Source organism: Varanus komodoensis, unplaced genomic scaffold, assembly GCF_004798865.1.
Source record: "Varanus komodoensis strain SLA01 unplaced genomic scaffold, ASM479886v1 scaffold33, whole genome shotgun sequence".
NCBI classification, from domain to species: domain Eukaryota; kingdom Metazoa; phylum Chordata; class Lepidosauria; order Squamata; family Varanidae; genus Varanus; species Varanus komodoensis.
In genome coordinates, this window is record NW_025335817.1 from 6,945,175 (window position 1) to 6,971,248 (window position 26,074).

The following is a 26,074-nucleotide window of genomic DNA, read 5'->3' on the forward strand; positions in this document are numbered from 1 at the left end:
ATGAATATTCATATAAAACCTCTGGAGCAGGGGGGAGAGAAGGCTCCACCTATGGGAGCTTAATTTTATGTATGAATAATGGACAAAATAGAAAGGTGCTTATATGGATTGAAGAGCTGTAGTGATGCAAAGAATGTTTTGCCCTAACTCCCCCTTTCCCAACCTTTCAACCAGTGCTGCAACAAGATGGGCCTGTGCACCCAAATGATTGTAAGCTAGAAATTCTGAATGATCAGACCACAGTGCTGAGTGGTGATGTATCCCATTTGCTCCTGCCTTGCTCTTCACACACACAAATAAGCAAACCAGGCATTTTGTTCAAACCAGATATATGGTTTACTGAACCCAAATAAGCCAAGATTCATAAGCCAGCCACAAACCCCAGTTTAAAGCTGCCTTACAGATCCTGGCTTATTCGGGCACAATAAATGATAATCCATAAAGGATACCCTTTCATGCGAGCTGCCCCCCACTAAATGAAGTAAAGGGGTAAATGATCAGAAAGGGGCTTTTTCTGTTATTGTGCCTCGCCCCTGGAATGCCTTTCCTAAGAAGGCGTGGCTGGCACCCTCACCGTTCCAGTTCTGCCACCAGGTGAGAACATTTTTACTTCATATCTGTTTTCAGCATAAATATGATCTTATTATGTTTTTCTCACTGGTTGCTTCTATTTATTTGTTATGTGCATTGTCCCACTGTTCTCATGCTAGCTATTGTTTTTATTATCTTGGATTATTAGTTTTACATTTGCTGATTTAATCCGTGTGCCATTGCTTTGGTGAACCTCCCAGAGAGCCTTCAGGGCAAAGGGGTGGTGAACGAGTGTCCTAAATGAATAAATGCTCCTTGGCATTGCTATCAAACTAGGCTTGGTGTAAACACCGGGCTTGTTCTCCTTCCCCATGAGCAGCAGAAGCAAAGTTGGAAAAAACAGACTGCATTCACAAGCACATGATTTGTGCAAACTGGGGTGTGATAAACAAGCAGTCCGAGTTTAAAGCGTCCTGCTATTGTGACCACTGCAACTTCTGTTACTGTTTAAACTCATTCTGGTGAACTAGTTCAGTATTAAAAGTCTAAATGTGCATGGAAACAAACCTGGATAAAGATGAAACACCAGTATGTAAGAGTCATAGGAATGCAGCAACTCTTAGGCACAAAGAGGAAGAACACGTAAATGCACTTGCTACAGCTAATACATCAATATTTGCATTTTTGTGTGAAAAATGCATGGGAAAAATTGTGCAACTTTGAAAAATTACAGTTTACATCAATCGCGAAGTTTTCTTTTCTTCCATAGGAAGGTTCTAAAAGGACTTACCATCACATTTTTGTGTCACTTCATTAAACTTATGTCCAGCTGGGCATTTGCACTCAAAGGAGCCAACAGTATTAATGCAATTTCCCCCTTGACAGATCCCAGGGATAGCTTGGCACTCATCCACATCTGTCATGCAAAGAAGAAACAAACCAAACACGAAGAGCAGTTAGCAAATCATCCACACTGCTCCCACTTTGTAGAGGACTTCTTGCCTGGCAGTGATCTTCATCTGTTTGATAATTATGTTATAAAATATAATAATTTAGTGCAGAAACATTTTCTGTTAAAGGATACACACTAACAAACTCTGGACATAATTGCAAATAGATCTGTAGTATCAAAGTATAAAGAAAGGGTGCAAAGCATAAAGCTGGGCAACCTAGACCCCCCCCCCCCGGCCGTGCAGCTGCCTATGCAAATGGTCATTCCTCTAGGTTTGTCAGATCACAACTTTACCTGTAGAGTCAATTTGCTTTACCTTTTGTCCCCTGATATAAAGGCACCTGAGTTTAAATGCCAAAATGCACAAGTGGAATCATCTTGGTTGTGAACGGTACAGGACCAGTTTCTCAACAGGGAACCCAACCCTAATTTACTCCTCATTTGTCATTATCCCGTTGATATTGCACAACTCAGAGTCTCATGTGTACATTCTGAGCACTAAAATAGGACAATGTTGTAAAGTGCAAATTGGCTGTGTATATAAGTGGAAGATGGCAAGCTAGGAGAGGAGGTTTGCTATCTATCTGATTATACAAAAACTGTATCAGAGGAGACATGAGAAGGGTGCAGAAAAAAATCACTACAATGAGCAAGGGATTGTTGCACTGATTTTAATTAAGCAAGGATGAAGGACATTTAGTGTAGAAAAGATACTTGGTTTAATTTAGAAAAGTATTCCTTTCTTCTAAACTCAAGTCTTTTCAATTTAGAAGAAAAGACAATGGGGCAGAGAATGAGAGAGGTTTGCAAAATTGTACATCCCTCTTCCACAACACTAGCGCTCCGGGTCACTTAAGGAAACAGATGGGCAGTTGGCCAGATGGGAATTCACTGCTAGAAACTATTGATGATGGCTAGTAGCCTCGATCAGGTAAATCTGTAGAGGACAAAAATGTAACTAAATATTATATTGCAGGTTCAGAAGAAGCCTGTCCATGGGCCACCGGATGCCAGGGTGGGGGACGAAGGGGAACAACATGGGGTGTGGGTCGTGTGCTTCCTGCAGACGTCAGGCTGGGTTTTGTGGGGAACTGAAGGTTTCATTGGCTGGGCCTTTCGTGTGAGCTCTGCTCGTGCTCCTTTGATATAAACAGGAGGTGGGTTCTTTACTCATTGCCAGTCTTGGCTTGAATGTTTTATGTCCTCTTTCTTTACTCTACAGCAGACTTCCCCAACCAGGCACCCCCAAGATGTGTTGGCCTACAACTCCCATAATCCCTAGCTATCTGCACCTATGCGTGTCACCATCTGACTCCCTCTGGCAGAAGTCAGTGTGGAGGAGGCTGTGCGAAAGAACCTGTTTCAAACCAGCACACACCCCACTTAGCTCACTTGGATTCGGTTTTATCCTGTTCAGCTGAACAGTTTCCACCTCGGTGGATATCAATTCTCATGAAAAAAATGAAGACACAATTAAATGTGGCAGCTATCACACTTTGCAGACACGGGAACACAACGAGGATGGATCGTCCAGGACAATCTGATCTACGAACTACAGACGTGGCCCACTTTGCTGATACGCACTGAAAATAGCCATGGGAAATGGGCTTAAAATACTGGACTCCACCAAGGCTCGTCAGCACTCTGTGCTGATTTACTACACCGAAAAGACAGAACGTGGCCACACAAATTATATGCAAGTAGTTTCTGCAGTTTATAGAGAGCCCAACGCTGTTTAAATACATATGAAGGGGCTTGATTTTGCTAAACTATATCCAAAATTTCTAAAACAATGGAATGGCTTGAGTTCACCATGGGAACGTTTAGATTAACCACAACAGTATTCAATTTATAGCCTTTATCTTCTGTAGACCCACAAAATACTGTAGCTCATTAGACAAAATTTTAGAAAAGGGCCTAAAACAAATTCTCCTAGCAATGCAGTCCTGGGAATATAAAATCCACACCAATTCAGTGTGTAGCTGCTGCCCCTGTTAACTTTCTCCTGTTTCCTGTCAGACATCCAGACAATAAAAGAATGTATACAGCTGGATATGTTAGAATAAAGCCAAAAGCAGCGTAAGGGCAGGGCATGCTCACGAATAAAGTAAGCAACCTCTTGGTGGATACTGAGATTCAAAACCAAATGTAGATGTATTTAAATCCCTACATTGCATAAAATATGCAGCGAGCAGTTTTGAAGAGAGCAACCACCCACGGTTCTCTCGAGATCTGAGGGAGTCCTTTTAAAAGAAATATCAAGAAGGCAGGGACCTCAAATGTTAAAATAAAACACAGAGGCCCAGTCCACACATAACAGCAACTCAAGGTGTTGTTGGCCCCATCTGTCACGAGTTTATACTGCTCAGTCACTCCCATCTGGCTCTTCTGCAAGCACCATGTGGCTGCGAGCACCATGTGGCTAAGTCAACCAGAGACATTCCATCCCTGGGTTCTTCAGCTGATACCTGAACTCTCTCCCAACAGGCCAGAGTTGGAACCCAAGATAAAACCCCAGGTTCTAACTCTGTCTCATTAAGGGAAAGGAAGGCTGGTCATACTATGCAAAGCAGGGATGGCGTTTTCCTGGGCTGTTCAGCCATTCGCACAGGAGCCAAACAGAGCAGCATGGATCAGCATGGACAACCAGGAGTTTTTTTGAACAATGGCTTGTCATTATGTGTGAACTCAAGCAGAATGTCTGAAGAATTACCAAGAAGTGTTTTGTTCTGCTGCACACTCATTACTAACTACAAAAGTTAGTAATGAGTGTACACCAAAGTAAAGGTAATAGCTTTTCAGTATACCAAAGGATCTTCTTGGCCATGAAATTCCTGCTGCTTTCACGAAGTCTTACAAATACCATTGCAAGAGCATCAGGCAATCATTAGACGGTGAAGTCATAGAGCTCATCTTCCTTCCCGCACCCTCCTCTGTACAAAGACAACTCCTTTGGACAGCAGATACAGCATGCCTGCAGTTCTGTTTCAGCCGTTCCGTTGCACCGTACCTTGACAAGCTCCCGTTCGTATGTTTGGAATGAAGCCTCGGCGACAGGGATGAGGTTGAGCCGGACACATTTCACAGGGGTGGCCCCACGCTCTGCCAACCGTCGCACAGCAGAGGGTTTTTGTGCAGACTATCCCGCTGAGCTGTCCCTGGCACATCTGGTTGGTTACCAACGTGAAGCATGGGCCAGTCCTATAATCTGGATCACAGCAAGGAAAGCTCATCATTATTAAATTAGAGGTGAATTACACAGGCATGTGCTTAACCCAGAGCAAAGAATTTGAAAGATCATGCTACCCTCTACCCAACTCCATGCAGTGAAAAATGGAGATGCATGAATCACTGAATCACATCCCCTAAATGAAAGGAAGGGGACTTCCTAAGAAGCTCCAGTGCAAAAGACTTATGCTACTTATGGTCACGAATTCTTATTCTAAACTTCCAAAGCAACAAAGAAAATCCTATACCCAAATCCTGTATAAAGAGGATTGTTCAGTCTAGCTCTGGACTAACAGACAGAATACATGGCCTGGATGGGAGACGGGTGGTTCCTCCCAGAAATATGCCAAGGTTTTGCAATGCCCTGCAAAGCCACCTATAAATATTTTAAATAAACAAGTCAGAGCCACTTCACACAACCATTTTCTCCTCAAACAGCTCTCTTGAGTTTCCTGTGTTTTAACTTGTAACATTACAATTTAGAGGGGACGCCACAAAACCCTATTTCTTGCGCATTGAGGAGAAATGTATATTCGTCTGACTCTGAAATGGTCATAGCATTAGCCTTTAAACTGTAGACAGGAAAGTTCCTTGTTTCCTCAGGAGGACTAATGCTATCCTTTCCTTCCTAAGAACTAATACTTTAAGCTCTTAAAATTTCCCTGCCAGTTTTACTCAACAGTAGGCTCAGAGGGTCCTGTTCGGATCCTAACAATTCCCCTGCTCCCCATGTTAGGGTTCTAACCCAGACTGGGTACCTGATGCCTACTCTAGAGTAGAAATTAAAGCACAGCTGCTAGGTAATACCAAGCAACCCTTTATGGTAACCATGGTTTGTCAGTTGTTTACTATGATCTGCCCAACAGACAATCAAATGGTTCCTATGTTATCATGGTTGCCGTCCTCCCTGCTCAGTCCTAATTCTGGCATGTATCCCATCAGTCTCTCTGTCTGAAATGCAATCCCAACCTGTATTGCTCCCTACCTATGCTGCCTGCCACTTCCTCATTGGTCCATATATTGATGCTGGATGGCAAGACTTTGTGGGAGTTTCATACCAGTTTGGTGGAAACTGCAATCTTGGGTTCAGACAATGCAACAAGCCATGGTGGTACACAGAAACCTTAAAACAAACTGTCATTTCTTATCATGGTTTCTAAAGACCAAATTTATCATGGAGAAATACCATGACTGGGTCCAGACAACACAATGGTAGACCTACAATGGTAGAAACCCATCGTGGCTTTTTGTGTTGTCAACACCCAATCACAGAGTTAAAGTAATGTCTGTTTTGGTACTGAGAAGGGGCTCGATGAGCCAAGACCTCTGACAGCCATACCTTTCCTCACCTGCATTACACCCCTGGACAGGTTCATCCAGTACCAGCTGGCTTGTTGTGCTGCATAGTCCTTCCAAAACTGAACACATGGGCCAACCTCACATTTCATGTGACAAGGAGACAACACCCACTCTGGCCTGTGGGAAATTGCCAAGGACTCTGGCATAGCGGGGAAGACGGAACGCCTCTCTGTTTCCATATATTCTCATATGCATCATAGCAGGCCTCCAGGTTTGTCACGGCCTCTGCATAGCATATTTTGTCTATGATTACTCTTTCCTTAGCAGCCCCAAACATGCACCTTCGCAAGAGAATATGCTTATTTTTCCCCACATTATTTAAATGTGCCTCAAAGGCTATTGCTTACAACCAAGTTCATTAAAGGCTATTTGCAGTGATACCCAGAGACAAAGTATACCCACTTAACTGAGGGCAAGGTTTGTCTTCAGCTAAACAGGAGAGCATGTGGAACACATCTGCTATGATTTGTTTATGGTAGGCCAAACTATTTATCCAAGAGACAAAATTAAACTGGGACATTAATAAAATATTCACTTGTATTTTGTTTCATTCTCCCACGGCAACAACAAAACAATGGCATTGCCAACTCTGTCTGCTGCACACACACACACACGGACACACACCAGGGCCCTTCACCTTCGTTCATAATTCCATGCAAAAGAACCTGCATTCAATTGCAAGGAATGCATATTTTCTCTTTAAATGTTTGGAGCATTTTCATACAAGTCAGGGGCCTTTGTCTTCTCTTCCACCACAGCTTGGCCACTTGCATCCCGGAGTCTCTGGACCAGCTGGGGAAGCATCCTCTGATTGCCTCAGCTGGGAGTCAGGAGCCAGAAGGAATCCTGCCACCTGTACAGGTGCTGTGAGTCACCTGGCCACTCCCTTTCAGGTCCAGTTCTCAGGACACACCCCATTCAAGTGGCCTCTTGGAAGGGGCTGCTTGCTGGGTTAGTCCACCATTGGCCTCTGCCTCCTCCAACTACTGTTTAAATTTGTGTCAACTAGTGTTTAAATTTCTGGATGTTTTTGAAAATGACAGGATTTAAACTATACTGAGGTGCTGGGGTTACAATAAACCTATGATGACTTAGAAATTTGTTTCTACTCATTTAACTTCCAGTTGGCCCAAATTAACATTACAACCCTTAACTGCGCTATTTTCTCTTTCTCTAACCTCTGTTCCAGTTCAGGCTCCCTTTGATTAAACTTATTAATAGCTGCTTCCCAGCAGTACAAGAAAAAGAAGACAGAGGGAAGAAAGGAGGGAGGCTTTGGAATTCTCCCCCCACCCCCGCCCACCTCTACCAATCTTGCAGGCCACATGATGGAAACATGGCCATGTAGACAAGTGGAGAAAAAGTGTGTTCGTGAGATCGTGCACGGATTCCAAAGTGCCTTAAATAAACTGGGGAAATCACCCTGCAAAATATTTACCAGAGTATGAGGCTGGCCAGTTTGCATCAATTTTCTCAAACCATAAACATGATACATCATGATTTATGTTCCTCTAGCATCGCTGTGAAAAAGACTGCAGGCTTTCTGCTTTCAGTTTTTATTGACCACAGTTTCCTGTGTCCTCCAAACCTGACAAACCGTGGCCAGTCTTAACTAACTTTTGAAAGAAATCAGTGTCAAGTAGAAGTTTCTGAAGCTGGCTAAGACTAACCACAGCGGTGCTTAATCCAAAGTGCAACTGTAGACTTCTGATCTCCTCCTGGTGCCTCACCAGAGGAAAAGAGAGCATGTGAACCAAGGGAGAGGCTGAGTTTATTCCACAGATTAGCGTGACACCAAAACAAATCCACTGAAGCTTTAGTTCAGTTCTGATGTATTATTTTTCTGATTCATATTTTCTTTTATGTGACAGCAGCTTCCATGTGATCATGGGGTGATAAAAGGTAATGTGATCCTGTTCTGTCAATAGCAGATGTCGATTGGACCAAACTCTTCAGAGCTTTAATCTTAAATAATTAATATTTAAATGATATTAAATACCACCTTCCACCATTAAACAAAAACAAAAAAAAAACCGTATCACAACTACTTGAACAAGATCTCAGTTCTTCTGGAGCACTGAAGAAATCATGTCAAACTTTGGATTTTGGGGGAGGAAACTCAAGAACTTTGGGCCCAGATAGTTTTCTCATCCATCCTTCCAGTACTTGGAAGAGAAATAAAAAGGGAAAGAAAAATACTCTGTGAAAATGTCTGGCTATAAACGTTGTGCTGGCGCAAGAGATTTGGATGCTAGGACTAGGCTACACTTCCTGGAAGATGGACTGCTGGCAACCAAGGGGTTGTACCTCTCAAGGACTGGGAAGAATGTGTTTGGCCACAGCACGAAGAAATCAATCTGGATGGCATTAAACTGAATCCTACAAGGGAGGGAGAAGTAAACTTAGAGGTGACATTGGACAAAAGCTTACTGCACCCTAAAACAATTAATGTAGCCTAATACATTCACAGTACTGTATTGTTACACTAAGATACCAAACCATTGGCTGGGAAAAAACCCATAATACTTCTTGGATGTATGGTACATTCTTCATAGCTGTTCAACATTCCTGAACTTCCCAATGACAGCCAAAACATCTACATAACAAAAAGCCATTAATAGTACAGACTTGTAGCGAACCTCTAGCATCCAAAGTAGACACTTCCCTGCTTCCAAGATGCAAAACTTAAAACACTAATGCAAATTAAGGAAACTGAACTTTTTATATCCAAAGAATCTAAAAAATTGCAAAAGGTTTTGCTTTTAACATGAGTGTAGAAGGTTTTGCAGTATCTACAATTAGCTGCTAGAGCTTGACCTAACATGTCATTATAGTATACTCAGTACCATAATCTTCTTTTCTGTAATAGGGTGCTAAGACATAACTTTGAGTTTGCTAGCATAAGACATCACGATGGGCAGCCAGGTGTTAAAAAAACTGGCAGGTATATGTCAGTTAACAAGAAGCAATGGATATGCATGTGTTTGCTGGAGTCTTCTCTCTTAAATGGCAGATGAATATGGCATAAATCTAACCCTTCTGATCTCAGTACTACATGCTTCCTGCAAAGAATTAATTATATCCAGCTACACAACAGTCCATAGACATGATATTTTTAGAACTGTGCTTCCTGAGAGTAACTTTCAGTGCATTAAATAAAGCTCCTAATTCCTACCTCTTTCATTTGAGAAAACTGATTAGAATTCCTACAGCACTAATACTTTTCCACCATCACATTGTTTGTTATATCTATTCCTGCATCACAATTCTATAAGCATATTAGGCAATGCTTCAAACCATCATACACAAATTGTCCACACATCTGAGGGGCCATACCAAGAAGAGAATCCCCTGCATCACCCCACTGTAGGCACACGGCCAACTTGCCATGGGTTAATGACAAAATGTCCAGCACTTTTCTTGTGCCTGCTTTGTGCCCCAAGTCAAGATGACCTACAGCTAACAAATGTTAAGTTTGCAACATGTTTATTAACTTATAGGATGCCTTCTTGTCTTCTTACTGGAGGGAGCCTCAGTATATTCCACTAACTTTCTGTCCTACTTTCACATATTTGTAGTTCAATGAGCACAAAAAGCAATACAGAAATTACTCAGCAGCAAGGATTATATTCTTATAGGCAGCGGGGCTCACTCATAGACTGACACACTAACCAAAGGGGAGAAATATTTCCAATTCTTCGAAGCACAAAACATGCTTAGCATTGGCCATAAAGCACTTTCTTGCCTTTCACTTCTTTTAAAATGCTTAAATCTTCTTCAGTAAGCTAAGTTGTTATACGTGTACTCTTAACTAAAGTTATCTGCAATTCATTGCACTCTGGGAAGTACACAATTTATCTTTTCTTTTTCTTTAAAATTTGCTTGAGAGCCACCTCCTTCGACTTTGGTGGGTTCCTAAATGTTTCCCCAAGAGGAGCAATCAACAAAACCGTCTTTCCATTGGACCACCTCCTGAACTGGGAGTTCACCTGGCCGCTTTTCTTGGTGCACTACCATCTCGTATTTGTAGCCTGGAAACTTACTCACAAGAGTCCAAACTCCTGACTCACCATTTGGAAATCATTATCCTCACTCGGGCCGACAAAACCTGTGACCCACGAAGCTGAACACAACCCAACAGGCATGTAGAATGGGCTGCCAGATTCTTAACAACATCCCCCCCCCCCCCGCCACCCCAGGTTTGCTGTCCCCGGCAGACATCAAAACAAGAGGCCCATTGAAAAGCTGGTGGGCTGCCATACAACACTTGTGGTTTGCATTTGAACTGGCAAGTCACAAGTTGCACAGGCTTGTCCTCTCATCTGCTGACTCCTTTTTATCAGCCACATTGCATGTACGTATCGGGGCTGGCCAGGGTTGAGGGTCTCCCGTCTTGATGGGTGTTCCTTTGCCTAGAGCAGGTGTGACATTAAGAGCTCTGGCTCTTTTTCCCATCACAGCGTCACAAGGATAGGACATGCGCCTGCTGGTCTCCCCTTTCCAAGCACCTCTGCAAGGTCCAGAAAGCAGAGTCCAGTTAACACTTTCAAAAAGTGTTTGTAAGTATTCCACCTTCAAGACAAAAAGACCTGAATCTTTTCTAACATCTACTTTGTTCTTGAGATTGACCCACTTTTAAATTCCTGCAGCTGGAAAGTAACAAAAATGTTAAAGAATTGCTTCTGGAATGATTTATTATGCATGCTTCAATCCAACATACAAAGCTAAACCGGTTTCTGTGCTGCTGTTCCCCAGTGCAAACCTTAATAGTCCAAATATAAAAGCAGTTCTTTTTCCTAACCTTGATGAAGAAAAACAAGCAAGACAGCTTAATGAAGGAGACTCCATAATATGTTTGCTTCCCAAATGGGCATATTATTCAATTAAGCATCTTACACACCCTGAGAGTTCTGTTAATACAAGTTTCTCAATCAAGAAATTGCAACATTTCAGCAGCTGGTTCCCACCAGTGTTTGCAACTTCAGGAAATAAAATCAGTGAGCACGGGATTCTGATGACTGACTGACTCATCTGCTACAGGTTTTAATCTAAGGGACTCAAAGCCATTATACGCATCCTTCGACAGAAACATGGGAAATGAATAAAATGGCCTTTGCATGCAGACTACACAAACAACGGGTGCAGATAATACACATCCACACATTCCACTTTTCACAGGAATCCAGACGTCAAAACTACCTGAGCAACTGTGATCTTGCCTAGAAAATCCAGTGTGTCAATTGGCTCTGGTAATTCTTCATCTCCAGAGAAAGACAAGTACGCAATCTGGACTACAGGGCACACGTTTCTTTTCTGCACTCAGCAATCATAAATCATCCAAGCCTCTCACTTAATCCATGGTTTGTATTGCAATGTTGTTGCCAGCCAGCAAGACCTTGCCAAAATTCTCTTGGATGTTTGCATGGGCTTGAGTATGTAAAGCCAGGGGCAAATAAATAAATAAATAAATAAATCCTGGCAGAGTACACACAGACACAGAACACACATTACAGGGGAAGGGCAGATTACATTTACAGAAGAGTATGGATGCACAACCTACTATTGCAAATACAGGCCTACTGTACTCTCATGTGTGAAGTGCAAAATTAAGAAGTGAAGTGCCATTTTGCAGGATGCAGCTAGTCAAAGCAGGACTTGACTGTTCTACAGCAAAGGCGACTGAACAGACACTCTGGCCATCCAAGAGCAGAGCCGAACCCTCTTTTTGGTTAATGACTGCCTGACATTTTGTCCTGCGAAGCAGCTGTACAATCTAAACAGACAAAAGAATATTCACTCCATAAAGGATTACTACTGTGAATATTCTTGGGAGAACTTTGACCCCGAGTCCTTTTCCAGTGCACTTCATTTCTCTTGATGGAAACTAATTCTGAACAAGCGCAGAAGTACTTCTGATAATGTGCGTGTCATGCTTTCATACTGAAAAAAAATAGCATTTTTAACACTTGACATAAACCTAAGGGTTGATGTGTCATAGAGATTAAAATACATTCGAATTCAACTTCCACAATTACCCTTTGGCTACAGTGCAGAAGCCATCACTGCTATGTTATATAAAGTGATGACTGCTATCATTCAGCACTGCAGTACATTGCCAGAAAAGAAGAAAAGAGACTAAAGCTAAATGTTGAGAGGTAACAGCGTGGCAGCTAAGTAGCCCTGCTAATATATGAGGTAAACCAGGATGCCAGGGCACACGCCTGCCATGTACGATATAAAAACCGACCCGCTGCTGCTATTACAAGAAGTGCATGGGCAAAGAGAAATACCTGCCTCCCAGGCATCCCTCACTTGGCTGCATTCTGACATGTTGAACGGTTTTCAACCAGACCAACTCCAGTATCAGATGCAGACAGGGAGAAAATTGTATAAAGGCTGGGTGGCCATCCTTGTTTTCTGCTGAGGACCAAAGACCCCAGTTGGTTTCAACTGGAGGATGCACAGCGAGCTGCCATATCTAGCAGCCTACCCTGCCATAGAAACATAGAAACTGAGCCAGTCAGAAGGGGCCTCCCAGGCCGTCTAGTCTGACCCCTGCTCCAGCCAGCACCACTCATGACATGCCTACCATGTGCATGTCCAGCCTATCCCTGAACACCCTCCCCACTGGGGCTTCAACCACCTCCCATGGAAGCCCATTCCATACCCTAGGAGCCCTAGCCATCAGGAAGTACTTCCTGGCTTCCAAAGTGAACCTTGGTTCCTTGAGCTTGGCTCCGTTGGAGTGTATCCTGCCTTCCTCTACCCTACCCAACAGCTCTCCCTCTCGCTTTCCAGCCAGTGGGAAAGGACATGCTGTTCTTCTGCCACAGGTCTCATCGGACTGCATGCACCATTTCTGAAATGAGGCTGAGAGCCCTGTGAAATTGGGACAAAGGCCACTCGTGGTCCTAGGACCTCAGGTAGCTCAGCCCTGCTGCATCACGGTAAAGCAAGGAAAGAGCATTTCAATCTGCTCCTTTTCCTGTACAGAATATTCACCCCTGCAGCGCATTTAAAGAACTGTAAATGCAGATTAAAAAGTCATCATCCATCACAGGCACACTGAGCTCAGAATACATTGTGAAAGGGGCACATTCCCAGCCAGCCCATTTTCCAAGCAGTTTTGTATGCAGGACTCAGTTCACAAAACCTCTTGCAGGAGTTCTCCCAGTGTCGATGAGATCATAATGCAGCTTGCTGTACCCAGCCAGGGCTCCCGGAGGACAAACGCAGTCATCTAGGAAAAGGAGTTTAGCCCTCTTCCCATCAGTGCTCCATATGGGCCAAACAGCTTCCCACAAACGCCTGTCGACAGCACACGAAGCTAAGAACATTCAGGAATCTCATTCCTCAGAACAGGTTTATTTTTGCACCAGGTGGCAAACACAAGGCGTAACGACAGCCTAAGTCACAGTCGCAGCAGAGGCTGCTGTGCCTGAAAATACCCTAAACCCAAGCAGCCTTGGAATTCAAAGGGAAATCATGCACACACAAAAGGTGCTAAATTAGCCACAGAGCAATAGGAAAATAGGAGGACCAAGAGGGAGGGAAGTGACAAACGACAAGGGACTCCTTGGTTGTGGCATTTCATTTATGGAAGGAGCTCCCCAAAGAGATACACCAGGTGAAACCCTTTTCATTTTCCAGGTATTTTAACAGTTAACTTTTGCTTTAGCGATAATACTGTATTTTATCATGTATTACTGCTATGCCTCTGTGCCATCTCAAGAACAGATGCTGCAGTCTTGTTGTTACTGTTGCTGTTTCATTGGTTTGTTTGCTCTCCCTTGTTTCTGTTCTTGTTGTTTCTATGTTCTTTTTAACTTTAACTGCCCAGAGAGCCTTTGGGGCAGTAAAAAATGCAACCAATCAATCAACCATGAACAAACAACCCACAGTGACCCCAGATGACCTCAGGCATGCCAGGGGGTGTTCCCAGAAAAACCCACCCACATGACATCCAAACATCCCCAGTCAGAGAGAAAGAGATGGAGGATAATGCTATAGTTACTGCCCAGGATTAAAAGAACAGAGCACTGGAATTTCTCTCACACTCTTCCTCTGCAGGGACAGGGGGTCTTCCAGAACAGATTTGGTATAGTACCCACAGGCAGCCAGTGTGGTGCAGTGGTTAAGATCATGGGACTGGGACCCAGGAGTCCTGAGTTCTAGTCCCCGCTCATCCATGGAGCCAACTGGGTGACTTTGGTCCGCTCACAGCCCAGCCTACCTCACAGCGTTGCTGTTGTGGGCATAAGACTGAAAGCAGGAGGAGGGGGCTGGTGTAAGCTGCTTTGAGTTCTTTGTTAGAAAAAAGGAGGATCTAATCTAATAAACACACACACAAGCTGAGCATCTTTTACTCAGACAAGAGGAACTTGAGATCCAGGCCTATATGGAAAGTAACCATAACAAATGCCCCTGGTTGCACCCTTTTTTGTAATTTAAATCCCAAATTTCCCCAAGGACAGGTTTTTGGCCCTCGTCGCGAATCATTCCTTCCACCCTGTCTCCAGCAACTGAGATCTGAAATGGTACCCATGTGTAGCATCTCCCCACTTGAAACACTTGTTCCAGATTCCAAGCGAGCTGCTGGCCGTCTCCGCTGCACATGGACCAGAGTGGCAGGAAAACATGAGGTCAGATTTGTCAATCAAGACTCCTTGTTCCTCCCTGCCAAGACATCTCAGTATGCCTCATGGTGAGTCCAACCCAGTATTCACAGTTTCTTTGCATTAGGATTCCAAATGACATTTTGGAGAGGATCCAGTGGAAAAACAAAAATCCTGGGCCCTCACTCCCTTCGAATTATGCACATGTCATCCCATCAAAAGGTGAACTTTTTTCATCCGTTACTATGACAATTATTTCAGTGTATCAGTATAAATATGTACAACATCTGGAACTAATGGTGCAATGAAGCCACTCAAGAAGAGAGATCCGTTCAGCACAAACATTAATGGAAGCCCTAAACACAAAGGTTTCTGCTACAAAGCGATGAAGGTTCCAATGAAATCAAGCACTCGCATAGCCAATATGTCCTTTCCGTACTTCCTGTGCTATTATTTTTCAGATCATGATGGTAGCATTCCTGTCTTACCACAAAATTCTGACAGCCAAAATTCTATTTGTTTGGACCTAATCAATATAATAGATACAATCGATCAGTACCTACACATCTGTGGTTTTTAAAACAGGGCTGTTTGTGGAACAGCAACCTTGTGTGAGGTCTTCCAAAATCAACAAGAAGTATTAACACACCTCCTTATGCAATCTTTTCTTACTCCAGTCAAGATCATCCTGAAGTTTTACCTAGTATGTGCTTGGATTTTAACAAAATTAAAAATTGCCAAGAATGCTAGTTATGAAAACCACTGAGAATCTGTTAAGGGTGGCGTGAAGGAATCCCAGTTTACATAATCAGAGTTAAAAGCAATATTTATGATCTGACCCTAACAGACTCACCTTTCAGAAAGCTTCACAAGCAAGTGAGTTGGAACAAGGTCAGAGAAGGGCGACAAAAATGATTAGGCAGCTAGAGCAGGCTCCACTATGAGAAGCAGCTATGACAACTTCCACTCAGACAAAAGGTAAGTCAGGGAAACATGACAGAGGTATTTTAAATAATGCATGGTGTAGAGATGGTAGATGGGGAGACATTTTTCCCTCTCCCATAGCACTCAAACCCAGGTTCATCCCATGAACCCCACTGGTGGGAGTTTGAAGACAAATGAAAGGAAGGATTTCTTCACGAAGCGTTCCTCTATGGAATCCGTTGCCATGGAAAGAGGAGGCGGCTGCCCATCTGGATGACTTAACCACCCAGAGAGCCTTGGGCTATTGGGCAGCATAAAATGGAATAAATAACTAGGGACTGGACAGATTCCTGGGGGAGGGGGCTATCAGTGGCTTCTAGCCTTGCGGACTATTTGTTACCTCCTTCACCGGAGGCGGCCTGCCTGCACACACCAGTCGCTGAGGAGCTGGGCAGGAGGAGGCCTTGCACCCATCCTGCTTGAAGGGTCCCCTGGCCAGCTGGTTTGCCAGCATGCATGCATCTAGTGCTGCACTGGATGGACCTTGGGTCTGATCCAGCGAGGCTTTTCTCATCTTCTCACTGCAGGATTGCAAGACTGATTCAGTGCACACATCACGAGCATGGTAACAACCTCTGCTCTGCCATCTCAGCTGATTTTCTCGGATTGAGATACTCATGCAGAAAATGCAATACACAGGGGAGGATTTCCCCCTGTTTGAAACCTTAAACCAGCGACAAAACTGAAGATATGTCATTGGTGTGGCAACGCACGCTCATCTAACGGTCTATTTTGATGATAGACTGCAGTATTTTTTTTTTCACTTGGCTCTCCCATGGCCAGAATTTGGAAAGAAACTTAAGACTGCTGTTTCAAGGGGCAAGGAGATAAAGACAGAATCCATCGGGCTTAGATCAGGCATCTGCAACCTCACTAAGGCTGCTGGCACGGTAGTGCATTTGAGAAAGCAGAATAGAATGGTCGGTGCCACCAAATGCCCAGCCCACTGCTTTGGCAGCTGCATGTCGTGCCTGTGGATCATACACCGTGTCTTCTTCAGCAAGACCTTTTGCTTCATTCCTGTTGGACACTGCAATGTCTCCTTCATAAGGGATGGTCTAATCTAGGTTCTAAAGTTTTACTGTTTTCTACTCTCTAAACAAATAATTATTCTGAAGACTTCAAACATAGTGTGTACAAAGTCTTATTTCACTACAAATGCTATGTATTTTAGCCCATATTAGAGTTCTGATTCTGTAGCCATTGATAGAAAAAGTCCCATGTTTGGTGGTAAACTGTATCTTCTTTTTCCTTAAGAGATAAAGTCAGTCTATCCATTTCTACACAGTCCAATATCTTGTTCAAGATCAAATCTTCAGCCGGTCGCTCTCCATTTCTCCAACATGGTGCAAATGCAATCTTTGCCACTGTTATTACATGCAAAGTCAAATATGTACTTTGTTTATCGAGATCATCGGGAGAATGCCTAACAAAAATATTTCTGGTTTAAACATTACAGATCTTTGCAACATTTCCCCAAGTCATCTATGTATTTTAACCCAAGATTTTTTTTTGCTTTATCACAGGTCCACCACATGTGATAAAAGGTACCAGGTTTCTGTTTACATTTCCAACACTTATTTGACATGTTCGGAAACATTTTAGCTAATCTGTTGGGTGATAGATACTAACTATAAAAAGGGATGGTCTAATTTGAAGACCAATACAGCTAGTACTTCTTTTAAATTATGGTCTGTCAAAACCCAGTAGTTGCTTCTTTCTGAGATGAGGGATCCATTTTGGATAAATCCCATGGATAAATTTTGTATGGAAATGGTTTTTCATATTCAGTGATACAAGCACTCCTTTCAGTCATATACCTGCTTTGTGGAAATTAAAAATGGTCTGGATAAATGGATTCTCCACACCCTTTTGATAGTCAAGCTTCTGATATTGCAACCATGGAAAAACTGGCACTCATGTGCTACAATGCAGTGGACTGAGGACCTCCGAGTCCTTCTGGGATTTGAGCAGGGGACAAACAGACACCGCCCTGAAATGCATCTGCTTTTAATAAAGCCTGATAGTTCGAAAATTATGAACATTTTGATCACAGTTATTGCTATGAACAGGATCTAAGTATGTCTATTTTAAAAATAAAATACAATAAATCAATGACTTTGCAGGCTCCTGTAGGCACTGTATCGGGGACTCCTTCCTAGTTATTGTAGGGCGCTCCTTGACTACTGCTGCAATGCTCTTGCTGATACATTGTGCTTTTAAAGAGCAATCCTACGCGTGTTCATATGGGAAAATGTCTGGCAGCCCCCAGCATTCCCCAGCAAACCAAAAACTTCCCATGCCTGGTAGGGAATGCTGAAAGGTGCAGGAGTTTTTTCTTTCTAAACCAGCAAAGGGTTGCACCCTTAGTTGCTCTGCTTTTCTATACCTGCTAAACCACTTTATTTATGTATTAACAATATTTATACTCCGTCCTTTACAAAATGTCCCAGGAGGGATTACAACAATAAATAAATCAAACAATAAATAAGTACACAAAATACAACATAACATACCAAACATAACAGAGCATAAGTTTGGGACCAGGATACCTAAAGGAACGCCTTCTTCCCTATTTGCCCTCCCGCCCCGAGATCGGCAACAGAAGCCCTCCTCCAGGAACCCTCTGTGAAAGACATTAGGACACAGAGTACCCGGAGGAGGGCCTTCTCTGCGGTGGCGCCCCAACTATGGAATGCACTCCGCAGAGAGGTCCGCCTGGTGCTGTTGTTATATGTTTTTCGGTGCCAGGTTAAGACCTTTTTATTTAATCAATATTTTAATACGTTTTAATGAAATTGGATTTTATTGTTTGTATTTTATTAATTGCAGCCAGAGTGGAATTGTCAATTTATCTATTTTATTTTGATCTACCATATTTTTCACTCTATAAGATGCACTTCCCCCCCCCCTCAAAAGTAAGGGGAAATGTCTGTGCATCTTATAGAGCGAATGTGTGTGCGCCCGACGCCCGGGATGCTGCCGGCCCGCCTGCACCCCGTGGCACCAACCGGCCGGCACGCACGCAGGACATGCCTGCCCCCCCCCCCCCCCCCCCGCGCAGGTGAGAGCTGTGCCGCTCAGGGGGAGGCATGCAAAGGAGGAGGAGCCGCAGCCTTTAACCCACCGGCCACACGGAGAGACGGACTGCTCACCCCCACCGCCCAGGAACTGCTCACCCCCACCACCTGGGAAGACCTGCTGCCGCCGCGCCGCCCAGAAGACCACCGCCGGCATGCTGCCGGCCCGGCTGCACCACACCTGGCCGGCACGCGCTCGGCGCGCCCTGCTCCGCCCCCCTCCTCCGGCACAGGTGAGCGCTGTTAATCACAGGTCGGTGTGTGTTTTCAAATGGCAACCCGTCTTTTAATGAAGCCCATGGGGAAGTGATGGGGCATGTGCCTGTGATTATCAGGAAGCTTTCCATGGATCCCTCCTCTAAAAACTAGGTGCGTCTTATGGTCAGGTGCATCTTATAGAGCGAAAAATACGGTATGTTGTAAGCTGTCCAGAGATGCAAGTAATGCATGGCATAAAATTTTATAAATAAATGAGTGAGTATAACAATGTTAAAACCTAGTTAAAATGATTAAATGTTAAAATATTGGGCAAATACAAAGGTTTTTGCCTGCTGCCAAAAAGAATATAACGGATTGTGTGGATTGTGTGGATTGTGTGGGATATCACTATAAGAAATAGCACAGAATACCTGCAGGCCCTCCTGTGCATCCAGATTTCATTCATTCATTCGCACTTACAACTATGTATAATATTTATATGCGTGTGCACATTTCCCAGCACAGGTAGCCTATGTTGTCCCCTTATTAATGAGGGAAGGGCTGGGTCACAGAGGACTGGCTCCAGACACCCTCTGAACTCCTGGCCAGGTAGGAATCGGGATTCCCTGGGCCCATCCTCAAGTCCACAAATGATGTGCCACCCGTTTTTGACCCTAGAGAAATATGAGTACCCTCTCCACCTACCACCAAACTTCAGAGACATTGAGAAAAGCGTTCTCGCTGTTTCCCAAGTGCTTCCAAAGACAGCAGGAACTTCTGCAGAAAGCAGTGAAGTGAGGAGAGGCGCAGGGATAACCACCCACCTTTAATATGGAGAAGCCAGAGCTTATTTTTATGTATTTGACTGGGAAAGGGACTGTTTGGTGTGCCAACCTGCTGTGCTCCTCCTTTAACAAGTTTAGGAGAAAAAACAAGCCAATCTTCAATTGTGCTATAGTGCAGGGCTGGAGAAGCTGTGCCTCTCCAGATGTTGCTGGGCTCAACTCCCATCATCCTAGCCAGCATGGCTAATGGTCAGAAATGATGGGAGTCTAACAACTTCTTGAGGATCACAAGTTTTCCAACACCTGCTTGAGAAAATTCATGGCTTGTTGTTACATGTGAACCAGGAACTAAGGATTAAAATAAACCTGGCTTGTTAAACAAATTAGTAAAATTGGATTATGATTGGATTATTTAACAAGTTACTACAGTTTATATTAAACCTTAACCCCCAATTCACAGATAAACAAGAAGCCAACAATCTACTAAGCTAAAATGAAATTCTGGTTTATCTCTCTCCTGGTCACAAGGGAAAACAAAAGAAGGTGTGAGAGTCAAGGCCAAGGCTTTTCCCAGGCCCTTTTCTCTTGCTGTGCAGAGCACTAAACCATGGCTTAGCACTGCATGCCCATAGCAGTGATCCCTCTGACAATATTGTTGCCAGGATTACAGAACTAAACTATGTGAAATGCTTTGGGTATTCCGAAAAAGCTAACTGCTATTATTAACACATATACAACCCTAATTCAACTCAATTACCTGCCCCAATATTATTAGAACAAAAGAATGCCCAAGTAATAGAAGCATATGGGCAACATAAAATGAAAAATTACCATTTGCCAGAAGGAACTCGAAAGCTGTCTCTAACTGAGTTTGCCTCTGGGCTATATTCATTCTTAATCTCTACTAGTTGCAGCGTGTGACTAACACGGGTATTTCCACCACTGCACCTTTTCTCCCACTTCAGCCTTCCCTCCCCAGCCCCACTTTTCATCCTGTGCTTCAAGGCACAAGTCAGACAAAGTCCTGGAGAAGCACACCACACATCGGATATGCGCGAGCCCAGCGCACTGACGACAGAATGCATCCCTTAGAGAAGCTCATGCAGAATCGGGGAGGCAGCCTAATTGAATTGCCAACACACTAGATCCCTAGGTGCATTCTTACAGATGGAGAGGTGTCCCTGTCCAGGTGTTCCTATCCGTTTTCCGATACACTGACCAGAATACCCTTGCCTTTCTGCAGCGATCTAGCTGGGAATACCATAAAGGTATGTGACAAATGCTATTCGGACTGAATCCTACAGGGGAGGGAGAAGTACCAACAGACAAAGACTTATGTACCACAACTGAAAGGGCAGCTCTGACACGGCCCAATAATAGTCTTCCAAAAATGTAGGTGGAAAACGAGAGAATAAAGCACATGGTCTTTGACCTCTAAATAATAAGGCCCACAGTATGGGAAAGAAACAGCATGAACCCTTCACACAAGAGGGTAAATACCACCTGATATAACTATAACTGAAACTTGGTGGGATGACTCCCATGACTGGAATTCAGTAACTGAGGGATATAAGCTATTCAAGAAGAGCAGAAGAAACAGAAAGGGAGGCAGAGTCACTCTGTATGTTAAAGACACATATCTCTGCCTAGAAATACAGGAGGATGAGCTTAGTAGCCCCATCAAGAGCATCTGATTAACAGAAATGGAGCAAGGAATAAAAGGTTGGCGTCTATTACTGACCACCCAGTCAAGGAGAAGACAAGAATGAACCTTTTGACAGGTAACTTGCCAGTGTTTCAAGGAGGCATGATGTCATCCTTATGGGGGACTTCCATTTCCCCAGCAACTGTTGGGAAAAAAATTCTGCCCAACACAGCCCTGCCAAGAGGCTCCTCGCATGCGCTGCTGAAAAATTCATCCAACAGAAAGTGAGGAAACAAACCAGAGGAACAGCTTCCCTAACCAACAGGGAAGACCTAACAGACAAAGCGGCCACTACTGGAACGCTGAGGGAAAGGGACCGTACGATCCTTGAATGCTTGATTAGAAAGCAAATGGAACCAGTCACTTGAGGAGGCATTGCCCAACAATTACCACTTGCATCACCAATTACCCCCACACTGGAGGCACTCAAGATGCCACTGGACAGCCATCTGAGAGGGATGGTTTAACTTGGAATCCTGCACTGAGCAGGTTTCTGGGTCCCTCCAACTCTACTCTTCTCTGATTCTATGACTTATGGTCCAGGCAGGGGGAGTGGAATGCAGGATATAAATACCATTTCATTATCAATGGAAAGGAGAAATTCAGCAGGTGTAGTTTTTACTGCAGAAAAGGAGAACAGATCAGCAACTCCTTTGATTCTGCTTATCTCACTCTTGGACAGAGAAGATTGCTGTTCTTTTTTCCAGAGGAAGAGCTGGCCAGAATGAAAGATAATGAAGACCAGGAGGCAGAAAAGCTGGAAAACTTACATCATTCACATATCCTAATGACTAGAACTTTTTAGTCTCCTTTAATACGAACTGCTTTTCATTACGACTTGTCAACAACGTACTGCTTTCCAAACTCAAGCTTCCATAAGAGGGAGAAAATCATGAGCCACTGAAAGCTGAATGTATTGATAAATAGTCTGGTGTGTTACTGCATCAAATAAGGGACTTGGACAGTTAGCTGTTGTGAAGTTCCATGTGTGAGGGAAGGTCAGTATCAGATTTTGGGGGCCACCCAGCCCCATTCATTTCATCTCCTATTGAAGTAAATTTTGTCCTACCAGTTTCAACCTACACAGCCTCATGTTTTAAATGCTAATATTATTGAATTTTATCTGGCCAGGGCGGCTTATTTTATATTGTATGTTTGTATTTTATTCTAATGTTTACATTTTTAATTATAATTATTTAATTTATTGTTGTAAGCCGCCCCGAGGCTTCGGCGAATGGGGCGGCATAAAAATGTTTTAATAAATAATAAATAATAAATAAATGTGTTGTCCTTTGCCAATATCCCCAAATACTGATGCTTGTTAGCTTAACCCAGTGTTTACATCTCACTTCTGCATACCCAACAGCCACAAGCTGGCCTGAACGTTCTTTTCACAGCTGGGGATGACAAACTGTTCTGATTTGACTGCCTTGCTCTTAATCTATGGATCACGGATTCCACTTGTGCCCCCTATTCTTCTGGTGCCATTTAACTGTTAGGCAGCAAGGTATCCTTACAAGTCTTGGCTGGCCTCATCAGCCATAAGATTCAAGGTAGGTATCTGAGACACCTGGTGCAAGCATCAGTCTTCACTTGTGGATGGCCACCTCTCATAAACAGCAGCTTATGCTTTGTACTGGAGTTCCGTGATCTTTTGGGTAAATGCTTCCTGCAGGGAAGTCAGATGCTGCTTTTAAACTGATGAAAAGCTGCAGCTGTATGCCAGCCTGAAGCAGAGCACTGGAGCAGCCGACCAGAAGGCCAAGAGGAAACAATTTGCTAAGTATCAGTAATAAGGCTCCAAGTTGCAATGGGAACAAGCAGATGATTCATCAATTTGACATTAATTTGTTAAATTAATTAAAACTAATTTTAATACAGATTTGGAGTTGGGGCACATGTTTTTGTTAAAGATTTGTTTTATTATTCTGGTATGTTAATGTAGTTGGGAATGGAAAAAATGCAAATAGAATCTTTCCTTCTAACAAGATTCTAATCCAAGTAATCCTCCTCAAATTTTTCCTTCTGGCCTTATAAAACTGAACATTATTCTACTTCTTTTTTATTCTTAAAGACCCCTGTATCTAGTGTTTTGTAAGATCTCAATAGCAAATTTACTCAATTCTTTAATCAATCAATAGTACTCTCCCCATCTTAGGCTGCAGAAGCAGCTTGATCTGCAAACCTCAGAAGGGGGGTGCCAAAGGCTTAGAAACTGGGGCGAAGACGCAGGCAGTACAATGCCAGAACATCTGGGTAGGTAAAACAATGCTATGGAACATCTGGGTGGGTAAAACAGGAACAAAAGGAAGAGAATGAGTTTATGTTTTGGCTAGTTCAAAAATAAATGATAAGATCAGAATGATAATGAAGGAGAACAGATCAGTATTTTTCTTCTGGTAGTTTCTCAGAAATGCCTATTAGATCACCCTAAACAACCACATCTGCCTAAACAAACACTTACAAATATTACAGCACATTAATATCTTACTAAAAAAAATCTTATTATTGGACAACCAATTTTTACATTCCATTGTGTTGAGATCTTTCCAAATGGAAGCACATAAAGTATTTTGTTCAGATATTTCGAATTCCAAATTTCACTATTACAATTATCATAAAACAGAAAACTAGGCAAGAAAAAAAGATAGAGATTAAAGGTTACTACTTATTCATGCAATTAATTGCACTATATACATATCACTAAGTATAATATCCCTAAATGGTTTATAACCAGTATAAGGAACGTCCAGCCCACTAGCTAGCTAGGCCCATGAGACCACCAGCTTCTTCCCTGTGCCTCACCCCTTCTGCCAAATGGAAAAGATCTTGTCTCCAATCAGATGCTGATTTGAAAGAAGAGTTTTGCTGAGTCTCTCTTTCCCAGGACTCAGGTAGTGAAAAGCTCTTATCTCCTAACAGCTCCTTGTCAGAGATAAGAAGTTTTTCTTTGCTGACACCTGGGAGGTAAGTGACTGAGTAATTCAATTCTGAAGACTTCTGAGGCTTGTCCTGCTTACTTCTGAGGAGACATGCACAGATTACATCTGAGCATACTAGAAATTGGCACTGTATGTTCTGCCTTTGGCCACACCCACTTCGAGTTTGTCTGCATCCAAAATAAGAGTGCAGTCCATAGGACCTTTGCCAGATTGGAATCTGGCCCTTGGACAGAGAAATGCTCTTCACATCTGGGTTACAGGAATGGTTTAACCCAGCTGCAACAGTGACACAGGCCATTAACTACAAAGATCTCAACTACGCAACCCACCATTCCCAAGACAACCAGCAAAGGAAACCAGAATTACAGCCCTAGCAACCTTGCATCTGCTATGAAATCTTATAAGTCATGTTTTATTAGAATTTTGGATTTCATTCATACATTTCTATTGTCCAATGGTTAGCTTTAAATTGCTGTGTCCATGACCCTATGGTTACATTTATTTATTTATTTATTTGCTTGCTTGCTTGCCTGCCTGCCTGCCTGCAGAATTATTTTGGCCTAACAGCATGACCATGAGAACACTGAGCTGGAAAAGGGAATGAGCACTCCTGCTCAAACACCAACCGCACAAAGAACACATCAACACATGTAATTCAGGTCAAGCAGAAAGCAGACTCATTGTGGAAAGGTGGTACTATCCTTTTCTATACCACCCGGAGCTGAAGCTCTCTGGACAGTTCACAACAGGATGGAAAGGTTGCATAGCCAGAAGCGTGGCTTCTAGATCAAGAGAGGTATTACTACCACTCTATACAACTCTGATGCGCCCACAACTGGAGTACTGTGCTCAGTTTTGGGCCCCTCATTACAGGAAGGATATAGCCAGGTTAGAGTTAGTGCAGCGTAAGGCCACAAGGTTGGTGGCCCGATTGCAAGGAAAACCATATGAGGGGAGACTGAGGGAGCTGGGTCTTTTCAGCCTGGAGAAGAGGAGACTCCGAGGGGATCTGCTGGTGACATATAGGTATGTGAGGGGGTATCACACGGAGGTGGGTAGAGACCTGTTCTCTCCAGCAGAGGAGGGCAGGATGCATTCCAACAGAGCCAAGCTCAAGGAACCAAAGTTTAATTTGGAAGCCAGAAGTACTTCCTGATGGCTAGGACCCCTAGGGAATGAAAAAGGCTTCCACGGGAGGTGGTTGAGGCCCCATTGGTAAGGATGTTCAAAGATAGGCTAGACATGCACATGGTAGGCATGTTGTAAGCAGAGTCAGCTAGAGCCCGGGGTAAGACTAGATGGCCCGGGAGACTCCTTCTGATTTGCTCTGTTTCTATGTTGCTAAAAACAATAAAATACAAGCCATAAAACAGCATTTAAAAATTAAAGAAAATAGCATTAAAATACATTAAAATACATTAAACAAAACAAAAGCCGATCAAGAAGGGGAAAAATAAGAGGGATAGTGAGAAAGTTTACTAGTAATCTTACCAGTACTAAGATTAGTATCGGGGTGAAGTATTCAGAATGGCAAATTGCATGTACTGAGAAGAGGCAAACATGGGCAAGATTCTAAGAATTAGGGAGTCCTGATTCTACCTTTAAATCAGGGGTGAGCAACACACCTGTTCATACTCAGCAGGACTTCTTGCAGCCTTTCACTACCAAGCCAACGAAATACAAGGTGGGGCTGTG

At 43.3% G+C, this 26,074-nt stretch overlaps 1 protein-coding gene across 1 annotated transcript in view; it reads right to left on the minus strand.

Annotated features, from left to right (window-relative positions):
• FBN1 (fibrillin 1) overlaps window positions 1–26,074 on the minus strand; it is a 207,410-nt gene that overhangs the window by 120,141 nt on the left and 61,195 nt on the right. The window contains exons 6-7 of the mRNA XM_044438822.1: window positions 4,494–4,691; window positions 1,322–1,447 (exon numbers count right to left, since the gene is read on the minus strand). Coding sequence (XP_044294757.1) covers window positions 1,322–1,447; window positions 4,494–4,691 — 324 coding nt within the window. The remainder of the gene's footprint in view (window positions 1–1,321; window positions 1,448–4,493; window positions 4,692–26,074) is intronic.